At 42.3% G+C, this 15,761-nt stretch overlaps 2 protein-coding genes across 5 annotated transcripts; both read right to left on the reverse strand.

The window, feature by feature from the left end:
- Positions 1 to 584: 584 nt before the first annotated feature.
- LOC135585865 (SCAR-like protein 2) lies at positions 585 to 8,260 on the reverse strand. 3 transcript variants are annotated; one of them, XM_065138075.1, is made up of 9 exons: positions 7,900 to 8,260; positions 6,081 to 6,244; positions 5,797 to 5,920; positions 5,577 to 5,706; positions 4,499 to 4,566; positions 1,758 to 4,380; positions 1,549 to 1,650; positions 999 to 1,094; positions 585 to 900 (listed from the first exon to the last, which is right to left on the reverse strand). In XM_065138075.1, the coding sequence occupies exons 1-8, from the start codon at positions 8,058 to 8,060 to the stop codon at positions 1,029 to 1,031; spliced, it is 3,438 nt and encodes a 1,145-aa protein (XP_064994147.1). In that variant the 5' UTR covers positions 8,061 to 8,260; the 3' UTR covers positions 585 to 900; positions 999 to 1,028. The 3 variants fall into 3 exon arrangements, with proteins under 3 accessions (XP_064994147.1, XP_064994146.1, XP_064994148.1); XM_065138074.1 differs by having other exon boundaries at positions 981 to 1,094; XM_065138076.1 differs by having other exon boundaries at positions 981 to 1,094; positions 6,081 to 6,233; positions 7,900 to 8,028.
- A 2,228-nt stretch (positions 8,261 to 10,488) lies between these two features.
- LOC135583686 (peroxidase P7-like) lies at positions 10,489 to 15,003 on the reverse strand. 2 transcript variants are annotated; one of them, XM_065138218.1, is made up of 4 exons: positions 14,745 to 15,003; positions 14,150 to 14,341; positions 13,423 to 13,965; positions 10,489 to 11,046 (listed from the first exon to the last, which is right to left on the reverse strand). In XM_065138218.1, the coding sequence occupies exons 1-4, from the start codon at positions 14,958 to 14,960 to the stop codon at positions 10,627 to 10,629; spliced, it is 1,371 nt and encodes a 456-aa protein (XP_064994290.1). In that variant the 5' UTR covers positions 14,961 to 15,003; the 3' UTR covers positions 10,489 to 10,626. The 2 variants fall into 2 exon arrangements, with proteins under 2 accessions (XP_064994290.1, XP_064994288.1); XM_065138216.1 differs by lacking the exons at positions 13,423 to 13,965; positions 14,150 to 14,341; positions 14,745 to 15,003 and adding exons at positions 11,268 to 11,459; positions 11,535 to 11,817 and having other exon boundaries at positions 10,489 to 11,178.
- Between the last annotated feature and the right edge of the window lie 758 nt (positions 15,004 to 15,761).

The raw sequence follows: 15,761 nt of genomic DNA on the forward strand, positions 1-15,761 counted from the left end.
ATATAAATATTCTTGTAATTAATCTCCATTGAGTTACTATAAGATTGCTATAAACAGTCATATCTTAATCGATATTAATACACCTTAAAATTTTCTTATAGTGATAAGAATTTTCAAATTTATTAAAATATTCTTTAAACAATTATAATTATCTCATATGTAATCATCTTTGAGTTGAGTTTTCAGCATAAGCAGAGGATCTGAATATATATATATATATATATATATATATATATATATGAACTTTTACAAGAATATTATTAGGTAGAACGTCATTTTTAGCTATCAACAAAAGATTCATTAATAACTATGACGACACGTGAAAGTAAGAACTTTGAGTAGAGCAGGATACATATGACTTACCACTGAGGGCAGGATACCTTCATTTTCCTTCTTTTGTATGTCTAATGTAGAGGAAGATTCCAATAGATAGACATTTATATATCAAAGAATTTGTGCATCAAAACACTTGTATGGTTAATTAGCTTGATGATTCTACAACATCTAAGAGAGAGCAACCACCCTTAGCATCAGATTTGCCAGTGTTTCTCTGCAAACAAAAAAAAGCTTTTGTTTCCTTTCAGTAAACAAAGATTGGTTTCTATCATTGCGTTCTTATTTGATTGAACAATGTAGGCAAATATCTACAGTACATTGTGAGTTACAGATCCAGCACCATGATCTGAATATTAAAATGCTTAGGGAGAGAGAGAGAGAGAGAGAGCAACACAGCCCTGGGTACTATATTTACACCGGAAGAATTGCTGATTTACACACACATTTTGTAAATTATTCAGCATGCTGACAGCTGAACTAAAAAGCATTTTATCCACACTTAAATCAGGTTGGAATGTTCGGTCGGTTTAGTTGTCTGTCATCGGCATCCTCATTGGTGCCCGGCTGCTTGATGAGATAAAAAAATATATGAACAAATTAATGAGTGAAACATATGTAAAAGAGAAACAAAAAATGAGTTGGACCTGGTGAATTGTGCTTGCCTTCTCCGAGACTGCAAAACATTGGCAGTGTTACATTGATGTAGCCTGTGGTTGAAGACTTATCTTTGACATTGAAGTACATCTCAGATTATATGACTGCAGAGAGCAACAGAACAGCATCATGAACAATGTCTTTATTAGTAGAATTAGAGTTCCTGTGATTCGAGAACATGCACCCTGGATTAATCATGGATTTTTAACACTTGATTATAGGACTTTATGCTTGGATGCAGTATTGATCACACGGATTCTTGTAATTTGTAAAAGCCCATCATTAGTTTTGGGGATATAAGAAATCAATCTTTCACATAGATTTGCAATAGAAATTAACCTAGAAGTGGCAATATAGCTAATTTCATGAGATTCAGTTTGAAACTTAGGCCTCTATTGTGCAGATGATGCTAGCTAATTTGCATGTCATGGATAATGCAAGGCAATTTTGTTACAAAGAAGAAATGCTGTATGAAATATTTTATCAATAGCAAGTCCAATTTAACTACCAATATCACTCATGAAGCTGAAGTCTTTCTAAATCATGATTCAGACCCACCTTGTTCCTGATTTGACAAAGCAATTCTCCCCATAAGTCGACTTCTTTGTTACTGGCACCTTCTCTCAGATTTTTCTGCTTATTTGGCTTCTGCTGATCTTGCTGCAGATATAATTTACAAAAAATGAGGAAACGGCAGGTATAGCATATATCAAAATATAACCATCTGCGATATGTGAAAGCACTGCAAATGTTAAATATGTCATTACTGTTTTGTTAGAGTATGACATCATCAGGTCAGAATCACATGGTTGTCTTGGTGCACTCTGATCTTGTTGATGAGGAGAAAAAGATGTAGGAGTTTGTAGACCATTTAGATAATTGGTGTTGTCAGTGAAGTTAGCAGCCTCATCTCCTCCTGAAGTAATTGATGGCTTTGATATCCTCCACTTCATTGGAGGAAGTGGTGGAGGTGGTGGCAGATGGCCATTTGTTTTCATCTGAACACTTGCTGGTTCATCTGATGAAGAATCATGCCTTCTTTGTTGATTCCCTAAGGATACAGCAGAACCTCGAACAGGAAGCTTCAAAGTTGCTACATCTTGAAATGTACCTTCAGTGTTCCCAACACCATAACGACCCAATCCACTTTCCAAATCCATCATGGATTGGTTCACTTTCTCTAATTTCATATAGCCAGAAAAAGAGGCATTCAACATTGAAATTCTAGGTGAGACATCACATAACTCATGGTCTTCACATTCACTTCTCTCATCTTTATCCCACAGCTCAGAATTAGCGTCTGTGAGAGGGCTAAAGAGATCCTCTGAGGAAGGACATGATATACAAAATGTATCGTCATCTGACTCTGAACCATTATCTGGTGATGAATCAACTGGGCCCTGAATCAATTGAAATGCTGGAAAGATGGAGTCCTCACTGGTCTCGGGGAGACTGCCATTGAGAACTTTAAGTTTCATTTTGGAGGTTTCCAGGCCATTCATAGGCTGAAAAGAGATTTTCATATGTTCAAGAGGTGGAGAAGACTGTTCCGGTAAATATGAAGTTGAAGAGGTTGACCTTTCCAAAGACTCACCATCAAACTGCTTTTTGATGCCCTGTCCAAAGAATGCCAGAGAAGCTGCTTCACTTGGTGCTTTCATGCGGTTATTTAGGCGTGAAATATCCTCTGATTTCCTTTTATCGCCAGAAGGTACAGAACCATCAGTATTGGCAATTGATCCCTTTGTTTCAAGTGAGTTCGCAAGAAACCTTTGTCCAGGTTCAGAAAAACCTGATGAGATACCCTTTGTACTTTGGTTATATGCATGATACTGTGACTTAGTTTTATAGACAACAGACAAAGGAACACCATCTACAACAGCACTGTTTTTGGTTGTAACAGGTCTGTTGGAGCTTACATTGGTGACAATTGAGTGATTTTCTCGACCCATATCACATACTCCTAATGAAAGGGATCGTGCAGGGACTTGTGACTTCTGCTTGACATCCTTGTCATATTGTTGATTCCTATGGCAAGATGAAGGATATTTGGAGGAATCATTCAATTGAACTAAATCATTAGTTCTGGCTGGAAACCGATTAACACTTGAATTGCTCTGGACCAAGGACCTTGAAACAGGAGATTCTCCATCAATTTTCTGCGCAGATTTGGAAGCTCTTGATATAGATTCACTGAATGAAAATATTGCATCTGATGTGGTCGATGATCCATTAATGCGCTTCGAAGTCTTCAAAATGTTATTTGGTAAATTAGATGAGCAATTCCTATAACCAGATGTAACATCTACACTAGAATTATTCATCACCCCAAGAAACAAAGGTTTTGAAGCCCCAACTCCAAAAAGACCACCATTTGCCCAAAGTTGGATGGAAGGTGCACAAGCTACAGATGTCTTGGGTCTACTTTTGTCTGCCATCATAATTTGTGAATCAGCAATGTCTGACTCAGGTAAGTGACTGTTTCTGTTGCCTTCATCAATTTTCCCTTCTGAATTATCATGAATATTATTTCCAAAGGAATACTCATGATTTGGAGAAGAGTCAACAGTTTCTTGAGGAGGCGGCATATGACCTGAGCTGCCTGAAGGCTTTAATACCATAAACATTAAAGATGAATCTTGCTTCAAAGAACTTTGTGATGCATTAGGAAGTTTGACCATAGAAGGGTTCGGTGCAGCTCTGTCCTGTTTCCTTATATTTCCGGGTTGCATTCCTTGAGAACCAAAGTCACATGGTGGATTCACTTCCCATTTTGTTTGGCACTCAACTTCTTTCTCCGCATCAGACTCCAAGGTATTGCGTGCATCCGCATGGTTTTCTGCTTCACTAGTGACTTCATCCATGCAGTTTGCACCAGATAATGATACCCGTACTTTACCAGTATCCAGCAAGATGTCTGCTTGACTGAATGCTCCAGCTTTAGTATGGTTCTGATTTTGTGGTTCAGAGTCCACTTGCAGAGACTCTGAATCTTGAACTGGATTAATAAGAGTGACATCACATGACACAGAATTCCTAGGTTTAACTATTTCAGTTTTTTCATCCCATGTAACAGAATATGATCTGACAGCACTAGACCTATGCAGTGAACCTTGATTAGAACTATCACCCAATCTCCCTTTTGAAATGTCATGTGAACCATTTGCATTCAGATCACTATGATTGCACAGAATCTCAGATTCTGACACTTCATTGTCTTTCAACCCACCAGGCACTGCTGAATTATTTACATCTAATGTTTGTTCCCTGACCCTGGAACCAAAAGATGGAGATCTACTAGAAAATTCAGAATTTAGTCCTGCATCATGTACTGATGCATCCTCAGTTGTAAAGCTTTGCCCATCAATGCTGGGGGATGCAAACCTTGTGCTGCGACAAGCATAACAAAGTTCAGGAACACAAATGTTTCATGTTAGTCCCATAGTCCATGATAAAGAACCAGAAATGTTAGCTTAAGAAATAGAAAACCAAATCAAAGAGACAATACCTGCTATTTTTGCAGGATATGTAGGCTTCACGTTGAACTTCTCCAATTCTAGGTTGTGATCCTTTCCTCTGAACATAAATATATCATGCAAGATCTTAAGATCAAGCATAGAAATTTTTGGTTATTGCATAAGCAAGTCTAAAGATTTGGTGGGTGAATTTCAGTAGTTTCTAATTAGATGCAACTTTAAGAGTACATGTGCACAACAGGTAAAATCTCAAGTTGTCATAACTTTATGGTCTGAGTTATTTCTAATAATCTTTGTGCATATTGGTAAATACCGTGCTGACCTAAACAAGCCTAGTTAGATAAGGATTCTAAACCAAGTTACATACCATGCTGACCTAAACAAGCCTAGTTAGATAGGAGGAGCACAGCTAGTCTATAAATATAGATCCCTGTTCTCTATCTCTCCACTCACTGAAAGGCAATAGAGGATCCCCAAAGGTCTCTTGTTGCCAATAGAGTAAGGAGAAAGAAGTGCAGTGAATCAGCTCAGTCTCATGTGGATTAAGGATTGTTTAGTTGTAGGTCTGACACACATGAAGCACAGGGCAACAATACAATGGCACAAGGTATGCCTATTGTTCATTGGCTTTACATAACTACCAGAATATAGATTCTAAAAGTAATTTCATGGGGGTAAAAGTATTTTAGTGTTTTCGGCCCATGAACTAACGGTGGTTATGGCCAGTTAAGAAAGGAACTCTCCTTATGTTTCAGAGACAAGGACTTTGGCTCCAATGAGCAAATCATGTAATGAAAACCAAACATAACCAATTAAGAATAATAAAATCACTTCCTAACTAAAATATCAGAGGACAGATTTTTACATCAACTGCCCAGATGATGGCACTTTATTTAAGCTGTGGTTCATGACTCCTAGTTCTTACCAGTTACATTCTGTGCCCAGCTACCGCCATATTGACTCCAGCTGTATGTGTTGATTGACTATATCATTCATTATCAAGTTAATTATACATTTCAAAAGTTTCATCCTATCTAATCACCATTTAAAGCCCTTTTACCGGTTGATATAATAGGAAATAGACACCTGAAATTTAAAAGAAACAAGCACCTGGATTTTCTGAACTTTTTCTCTTTGTAGACCTTCAGCTTTTTCTGTTTCTGATGCAGCCCATGCCCTCCTAAAATACGATGGATCTGAATATCTCTTCAGACAAGCTCCAGTACCATGATGATCAAATCTGAATAGCGGGAGATACTTTTAGTTTATTGACAACAAAGCAGAGAAATTATCAGAACACATAATTCAATCATTGCCAAACATAACATACTTGTCAAGCAAGTACAACTGTGGTGGCTCACGACATTCTTCATACGATTCAATCATAAAATATGGCAACTCACTGGGCACAAGTTGGCTTTTCTCATCTTGAAGACGGGCATGCCATTTGGAACCTGAAATCTGATAATTTAGTATGGAGAAAGACATCTTATAACTATAAGTTATTTTGAGTACCCTGATGCTAAAGAACTCTATAACTGTATTTAGCGCTTTTGCACCTGAATTTAAAATTTTTATAGTATGCATGGATAAAATATGTCAATAGAATGATACCTGCAACATATGCAAAATGTATATGGCTTCTCTGTCCTTTAACAGCCTTCTCAACGAATGGAAGTGCAAATTCTATATTCTGTATTCTTGTAGATATTTTACGCCCTCTTGCAGCTGTAGCTGTTACTTGTTCATGCAAGTCATGGAAGACATCTGCAGCAAATCTATTATATTTCCAGGTTCATCTCAGTAGAGGCATGTAGAAAATATTCAAAATATAGTGCACAGAATATCATGAGAAAAATCAGAAAAAGGAAAAATTATGTAAATCAATACCATCCAAAGGAAGCAGAAATAACAATAAGAATAACTGACATAACGAAACAACTATAATAAAAAATAAAGAAATTGGAAGATCAAGTTAGTTAAAACTGAGAAACATAATCTAATGAGCAGAGTACATAAATAAAAATCTTGAAGCACATTGGACCAAGGAGGTATCACACCGATTAGGACTAGCATTCAGCACATCAAAAAAAACGTAGCTAGCCTTGAAGAGCACGGAGCATTCAGCTATTGCTTGCATCATATAGCTAAAATCCAGGTGATAAGACTTGCAATTACTTTTCTGCTGAGCTGATATCTAATTGCCAAACCACTTGTTGTATCCTCACATTCTTCTCTCACGATAACTATGGCTGGGTAGACTTCCCTTTGTGGGGACTGCACCAGACTGTTGCACCTTTATAGCAACTGTTGCACAATGAGCCCAAATCAAAACCACAGGCTTTGATACCAACCGTCTGCGTTACTTCTATCATGGAGAGTGCATCAGACAGACAATGGAAATCAATATAGTAATTGTGCTCCATACGAGTGATTAGCTCAATCATAATATTTGGTTTCCTATCCATTGCTTAGATCTTAGCCATAAGCATCTATGTTTTACAGCTTATAATTAAGACACCGTAATAATCCAAATGATTAAGCTCATAAGTTATATAGCAACATCAACATTGCCAAACCATCCTTTATTTTATTACCATCTTCACTAACCACTTACCTCACTTCCCCATCTTTCTATCCTTGAGAACATTTCCAGGTTCTCAACTTATCAAATTCTAAAGAAAATAAACGAACCATTCTCTCAGCAAATCCGTTTGACACAGGACGTGAAGAATCTGCTTTTATGTCATTCTCTAACCTAAAATTTACTCCAGAAGCATAACAATAGCAGAGACCTTCATTGAATTTGTGAGGTATAAGCTGCACTTGCAGCTTTACTCCGCAATGTTGCGGGCCAAGTTCAGAACCGACACATGCCGTCGTCGTATCACCCAAATGATCCATCATCAGGCAGATCTATTCATTGTTCTGAGTCCAGCTAGATCGCACATGGGTTGAAGTTGATGCAAGCCACCTTTACGAGCTGCAACAATAATGTTCACTTGCGAGTACGAGACATGTGAGCCCACCAACTCACCAACTCTAGAGGTGGTCTTCCTTCTGATCAGTTAAAAGCAACCACATCCAACAAAAATGCCTCCATCATTCACTAGTAAGCAAACGAGTCGAGATCACCATTTCACAGGAGGAAAAGGAAATTTGATGAATGGTGAGGAATAAGAAGCCTATATAACCCATTGCAACACCGCAAATAACTTTTATGACCATAGAATTCACAAAGTAAGATGAACTCCAAATTAACTATACCCAAAAGCATCGGAAAGGGGCTTTAAGCCAATTCGAGAACCATCGAGCAAAAATTCGTCCCAGAAGACGCAGCTTTTTGAACGAGTCAAGCAGCAGAACAAATCAAAAGGAGAAACGAACAAGCAAGAAAGGAAACAAGAAGCGAATCAAAGAAAGGGTTACTTACTCCGTAAGGTCGCCCAGCTGCCGCAGTATCCCGACGAGCCCCGCGACCGCGACGCCATCCAAGATCGCCTTGGAATCGTCCTTATCGGATTTACCCCCCTCGTAAAGCTTCGCATCTCCCAGCCGGAACTCGTTCCTCACCTGGAGCCGGACGAGCGGCATCGCTCGCTTCCACGACGACCGCCGCCACCCCTCTCGCCGGCCACGGAGGACTTCGAACCGAAGCGGCGCTCCCACGGCCGTCGGGAATGAACCCAAGCTTCGGGAAGCGACGACGGCGGCGAGAAGGCAACGGCTTAACTGTCGGAACTCCGCACTCTTTTCGAACTCTTCCTCTCACTGCTGTCGCTACGAAGCGCTGCTTTCAGTTGCGTTGGATGTCTTCTTCGGCCGCTGCCGCATATATATATATATATATATATATATATATATATATATATATATATATATATATATATATATATATATATATATAATGTGAAGAATACATAAAAGAAGACATAAATCTTTTTTAAGAGTTTCCTTTTTATTTATAATAATTTTGTAAATACTATAAAATTAAGGATTAAAAAGGACAAGATTTTCCGTACATGACGTCATAAAAAAATTATAACTTAGCTGTAATTTTTCATAATAAAAACAAGAAAAGCAAAATATATGTGCATTATTATCACGATAACGAAGAAGAGGAGAAAGGATTGGGTACATTAGGTGGGACACGATGTCGGGAAGGGGATCCATCATCACACAACAATGATTGATTTGGGTGGGGGAGGGATCAAGAAGTCTTCTACTAACCATATCAAATTAAGTGATTAAGAAAGGATTAATTAAGCTTGATGACCATAACAATTTCTTCCTCGGCCTGTGTGTAATGATCCTCTTCCGTAGTAAACACTCTAAGAACGTAAATGACAACGAACACGCCCCAAATGCTGCCTGTCCACGTTTTGTTTTGATTGGAAGGTGAAGACTAAAACAACAAGAAAATACTAAGACAATAATAACAAAAGGAGACACGTGCTTACGCATGTGACACCAATGTGCGTAAAGTCAACAGGAAAAAATAGTATGATATCACTGTCACCAGTAAATAAAGATGGTGATCAGATCACAGAGGAATCTTTTACCACTAAATTAATGATCATTAGCACACAACTCAAAGCTATGTTGTGCACCCCATAAGTGAAGTTACGCAAAGAAGAGGTAGCAAACATGCATATGACTTCCATACAAAATATTATACAACAGGTACACTTAAACTTGCATTTTCATTGTAGTATTTTGGTCAAACCACATGAACCTCTCTTCATCTCCTTATCATGTGGCAATAAAATAAGGTTAGCCCAATTCAAAACACTCTGCAGCATCAGTTTGGAAGGAAAGAGCAGCAAGCAGCACAGCACGAGGTTTCAATGTTTTACTTCTCCAAGTCAGGTAACAGCCAAAGTGCATGCAATGATTGAGCTTGTGAAGCAGCAGCAGCACAGCACGATGTACGTGCTCATGGTGAGTTTAAGATCAGAACCTGGAGAAGCTAGTTTCTTCCCGAGGTTCCATGCTTTTACCCTTCCCAAGTCTGGTAACACTTAAAATGCATGCAATGATTGAGCTTGTCTTCTGGCAAAGGAAGGGCATGATGATGCATGAAATGTGTCTCCTGGCTGCAGTGTCCTCCCACGGCAGAAAGCTCGATGGCCCATGCACCAACGTGATGTGAGTTGTCAGTTCTAGATGTACTGTAATAGTAGGTCAGAATCTGTGGCGTGGGTTCTTTGTTGAGCAGCGTGGATGACGGATCATGTCTTATTGTTTAAGCTGGAGCTGGTAAGCTAGGTTTCAGTAATCTAAACCTTTCTGCAGTGGAGCCACCATTGATGTACCTTGGGATCCCAAGTTTCTCTATTACAGAGTGACGCCACTGCCTCGGTGGTCTCAGCAGCCTCGATTTCCTTCATGGTTTCATGAGCCTTCTGTAACGCACAAGATATGTGCAGACAAGAGGATAAGCTTTCGATGGAAACGACATATGTGTACGCAGGAAGTGGATTCTCCATGCAGCATGAAGGTCCATGGCATTTCGTGCTTCATAGTTATACCTTAGTCGGTATTCGAAATGAGCACTATGTTCTCTGCAAGACTTTCCTACATAAACATATTCTAGAAGACTATAATCATTATACAGCTACGGAGATGAAATTAGTTTGAAATCTTTAATTTAGTATAACAAAAGAGGAGATGTATATGATACATATATTATGATTTTTTTTTCATTCTCATGATATTCTTATATAATAAATATTTGATATGCCATTTTTGAATCTTTCCAAGATGTCCATTTATTATATTTATCAATTAACTTCCCCTTTTCTTTGTCATATTTCCTAAAGACACAATAGCAATTCTTGTCCTTTTTAGTGGATCAACTCATAAGATAAATCTGTCCGATGATTTAGCCTCAAAAAGGGCCTGTGAGTTCTTTAAACCAATAGCCTCCTTCAGTCAACTAGGACAGCACTTGGGCCTTCAATTAGTGTCGTCATGTTGATGTTTATCTGTAATAAGATGTTGGAGGATATAAAAATGTCAATTAAGGGGTAATCAAACCTGGATTAGATGAGTCGATAGACTTAGCGAATACATGTTTGAAGCTTGCAGATACACTCGATAACGATGCATGATAGAAGTTGTTATTAAACCCTTGGGGTTTTTATTGGCACATGGTGTGTCAGTTCACCTTCTTGCAATCCAACCTAATCTCTCCCTGGCTTCCCGTCAACGGGCTGATGTTTCCCATCTTCACCATGGCCGCCGCGAAGTCCCTCGAAAAGGCTGCGGCGTTGGTGCTGTACTGCCGGACCAGCGCGTCCTGAGTGCCGTTGTTGAAGAGTTCCTGGTCCGAGTGGAGGAGGCCCTTCTGCGCCACCAGGTTCTGATAGTACGCGTTGTCGAAGGCGGTGGGTGTCTGCAGGTCGAGCGGCGCCAGGGTGTTGTCGCCGCCGGAGGACGGGCAGTTCTGCTGGGTCTGCGACGCGAAGCTGGCGTCGATGTTGGCGTCGTTGTAGATGTGGGAGCGGAAGTTGACGCAGCGGGCCTGACCGATGGTGTGGGCGCCGGAGAGCGCGGTGAGGTCCCGCGCGTTCAGGTTCTTGTTGGCGAAGGCTGTCTTCAGCTGGGAGAGGCCGGAGCTGGGGGCCGGGAGGTTGGTGTTGGCCGCGCTTTGGCTGGCTGTGGTCGCGTCCCTGCGTCCCAGTTTCACCGTCCACGATGGCCCTCCAAGCTGAAAGAGATCATTTCGTTTATCAGCTAAGAAAGACAGAGAGAAACAGAGAAGAACAGAGAGCGAGAGAGAAGGGATGCGCTACTGACCAAAACTACGCCGTCGCGGGCGGCAAGTGCGACGATATCGGCGCACGAGACGATGCCAGGGCAGGCTGCTTCCACGTTGGATTTGATGGTGTCGATCACATCGTAGCCACGCACAGAGTTCGCATTCGGTCCCGCATTCTTCTCTCCTGTGAACGTCGCCGTGTCATCAAGAAGGATCGACCCGTCGCAGCCCTGCGAGAACTCCAATATTCAGAACCGCAAACAGCACATCGGAAACCATGCAATGTAAGAAAGGCGTCGCCCTACGTTAACGAAGCAATCATGGAAGAACAGCCGGAGGATGGAGGCGCCCATCCTCGGCTCGTTATTGACGGCCTGCGTCATGGCCGACCGCACCACGGTCTGCAGGTTGGGACATGTCTTTCTGTAGAACGTCGGCGAGAGCTGCCCGTCGGCAATGCAGACAAGTAGAGCAAGGCAGAAGACGATGGCGATTCTCTCAGAGGACACAGCCATGGGTGATCGACGGACAACCTGATACCACCCAAGTGAACCACCAAAGGAAGCCTAAGCTGAGGTGAGAAGAAAGCCTCTCCATGGCAAGGTATATATAGCAGTCACCGTGCTTGCATGGCTCTCGAATATCAAGGGTACGTGGAATTCAAACATGGCTGCGCAAAGACCTGCATGTCACATGTACTCGCCATCCAATTAGCTAAGTGTTAGAGTCAGCAAATGCTAACCTCGATGGCCACACACAGCTGCCTTCACGCGACTCTCCATGGAATCGAACGTGTTCGAAGCATGAGGGTTCAATTTGGCTAGTACTATGTGTGCTGCGGAGTTGGCCACATCATATAGTTTATGGCATGATTGCATGGAGACAACTAACAACTGGACGAGCATCAAGAAGAGCAGCCTTCTTCTTTGACTACGTAAACGAATCTGCATGCATGTGCGGGACGGATCGGGGCCCACATCGTTGACTCTACGTGCTTTGACTGGCAGAACTCTTGTATGGATGCCCGTGACGAGCTGCGATATGCATGACAGCCTTCTTCCACCCGACTTAGAGAGTGATGGAGTAGTCTTGGATTCTTATGCAAACTATTCAAACAGTCGATAGAGGTGCCTAACTGGTTCGATCTAACATTGTCTTCATGCATCATTGCATTGAAGGCTGCAGCTCTTCCTTGAATTGGGTAATAAGACAAAGGGCGAGTGAGGTGCTAAACATGTCGGTGAGAAAATAATAGTATTAATAATATAATCAAACTATCATTTATGCTTTGAAATTTCACGAGGTAGCAGGCAGGAACATGTTAGCTTCAGTGTTCGTCAAATAGCTGGAGTCTACTGATGGTCAGGGATGTTCTTCTACGGTGCTCAATGGACATGACCTGTCTCTCCTAAATGCAGGGTTTTATATTCTATACCACATGTTGGAGACCGGCAAATTTCATGTTACAAGTGCATCGTCAAATCCTCGGCCGCAGTCATGATTCTCCACACGACTTAGGTCACTATTCACGGGCGGATCATAAAGAGGGCTACGGATCACAAATATGAAAAGATCTGAACCGTCAAAATGATATCAACGATCTAACGTTCGTGTGAGAGACGCGAACGCTTTTGGAACCGCGAGCCCATTAGCCCAAACCGTGATTCGATTTCGATCCGTGAGCCCGATGTGAACAAGACACGTCGATTTGGTCGGAGTCGATATCGGCTCTTAACAGATTACGTGAAGCAGCAAGCAATATGGTTCTCGATAACGTCATCGACTAAGTCGATGGTCACATTCATCTGCCATCACGCACGCAAATGTTGACTCGAAATGGATTGGACGTTTTCGTGGTAAAACATGGTTGAATTTAGTGCACTGATGATGCAATCCACTTCCGGATTCGGAACGTTAACTCGGTTGACCAAGTCAAACCTGCCGCAATTGGTAACCGCATGGAAGCGGTCAACGTCAATCGCTGCATCAAGATGTGTGCCATGGATCATGCGGAGCATCCGCGCAAGAAAGCTGTAGTTGAGATCTCATGTGATGCATGTTGTTTTCTTTATTATTATTCCCCAACACACAACGAGCGTTATTACCGGTAATGGTGAATACACACTTTGATAATCGTGCTCATGTACGTATAGTTAGGCCATCTACGTACGCCACGTCACATTAGTTGTTGACCTTCCTGCAGTTCAACCTGATCTCCCCCTTGGTCCCTGTGAGCGGGCTGATGTTTCCCATCTTCACCATGGCCGCCGCGAAGTCGCAGCTGAAGGCCGCCGCGTTGGTGCTGTACTGGCGGACCAGCGAGTCCTGAGAGCCTTTGTTGAAGAGCTCCTGGTCCGAGTGCAGCAGGCCCCGCCGGACCACCAGGTTCTGGTAGTACCGGTTGTCGAAGGTGGTGGGCGTCTTGAGGTCGAGCGGGGCCAGGTTGCTGTCGCCGCCGGAGGCGGGGCAGGTATGCTTATGGGTCGACGCGAAGCTGGCGTCGACGTTGGCGTCGTTGTAGATGTGGGAGCGGAAGGTGGTGCAGCGGGCTTGGCCGATGGTGTGGGCGCCGGAGAGCGCGGTCATGTCGCGGGCGCTCAGGCCCTTGGAGGAGAACGATGAGATGAGCTGGGAGAGGCTGGAGCCGGGACTGGGGAGGTTGCTGTTGGCCGAGCTTTGGCTGGCGGTGGTGGCGTCCCTGCGTCCCAGTTGCACGGTCCATGTTGGTCCCCCGAGCTGCAAGGAACAGTTACCGCAGTCATCAGTGAACATCTCACATCCATCGCCATCGCCGTCATTAACACTATTGTCTTCGCATCATTGATGCGACAGCTTGATGATGAGCCGGTGTTTCCATCACGATACATTTACACAAGTAATTCTTCCATTCTTGGGGAAGCGCAGGGGTCGCGGTACTCACCAGCACAACACCGTCGCGTGCGGCGAGCGCGAGGATGTCAGCGCACGACACAGTGGCTTTGCACGCGGTCTCGACGTTGGATTTGATGGTATCGATGACTTCAAAGCCGCGGACGGAGTTGGCGTTCGGGCCCGCGTTCTTCTCGCCGGTGAAGGTAGATGTGTCATCCAGAAGAATCGATCCGTCACAGCCCTGAGAAAGCGATCGAGAGAACAAAATATGACATCCAAATGGATCAGGTCAAAAGATCGAACAGTTTATGATGTCACTGAGAGCATAGCACAGTCGAGTGTAGAGAACAGAGTAGATCGACACACTTTGACAGTGGTCAAAACTAAAGAAGGACAAAAGGATGCCAATCAAGATGTACTTCGAGTTGAGCTCAATAAACCATGACAGCTAACTCAATCTGGCGACGGCACGCCACAAATCACCATTAAGAATCTCTATCGCAAGAAATTACTGGGCGTACTCTGTTCATATCTTTCTTCATGGACCAAACGATCACAAACAAAGAGACGGATTGCGTTGGCAGAAGCATTTCCATGGTATCTCTGTGACAGATAAGAAGGAAGAGGAGAGAGACGGCGCATACACTGACAAAGCAGTCGTGGAAGAACAACCGGAGGATGGACGCGGCCATCCTCCCCTCCTTGTTGACGGCCTGAGTCATGGCCGACCGCACGATGCTCTGCAGATTGGGGCACGTAGAGCTGTAGAACGTCGGCGACAACTGTCCATCGGCGGCGCAGGCAAGCAGAGCAAGGAAGCAGAAGACGAGCACTCTGTCACGGCAGAACGCGGCGGCCATGGTTGATCAACAGGAAGCTCGAGTTGGAGATGGGAAGAGCGTCCCGAGACGGCCGGATATATATAGTACTGCACCCGCTTGCATGGCTTCAAACATTGCTGCCATCAAATTGTTCAGATATAATTAAGCAGCAGTAAATGAAAACTTTAATCCCCATTGATTACGCGCAACCACAATCAATAGATTTGGTGCAGAATTGAGGCCACAAACAGTGTTCAAAAGAAGGGCATTAGAACGCCAGGACCACATGAACCTTCGGGCTACGTTTGGGAAACCTTTGCATAATGGAGAAGATGGTGAGGAGGAATCAATTACAAGCAAATATACTATCAACTATTGTCATTTATGATAAGTAAGTCAATTATAAGTTTTCTTCTTGTCATTTATGATGATAAAGATAATTAATAGATTCCTTTTCATCATTTATGTGGAGAAAGATAATCTAAAAACTTACATTTAATATAAAAATGAAAGTATCTTTTTTTGGACCAATCAAACTTGAAATTGAGATTACTAATTGCATAGGAAGGATTCGATTGAAAAGCTTAATCCGACATCAATCTTTGCGTAAGTGACACTCTAGGAGCTTAATATTTTTGCATTAGAAATATCTCATATAATCCTATGCATAGTTCGGATCAATGATTTTTTTATATGAATTAATCTTAAATTAATAACAAAGTTATACGTGAAACAACTGATCTGAAACTTTTTACTTTTTGTTGTGTTGATGGAGGATGGCGTGACAGCGAGTTTGTTCTTGAGGTTGATCGAGGCAGTGAGGTTGGATCAGTCTCTTTT

The sequence above is a fragment of the Musa acuminata genome, chromosome BXJ3-2 (genome assembly GCF_036884655.1).
Source record: "Musa acuminata AAA Group cultivar baxijiao chromosome BXJ3-2, Cavendish_Baxijiao_AAA, whole genome shotgun sequence".
NCBI lineage: Eukaryota > Viridiplantae > Streptophyta > Magnoliopsida > Zingiberales > Musaceae > Musa > Musa acuminata.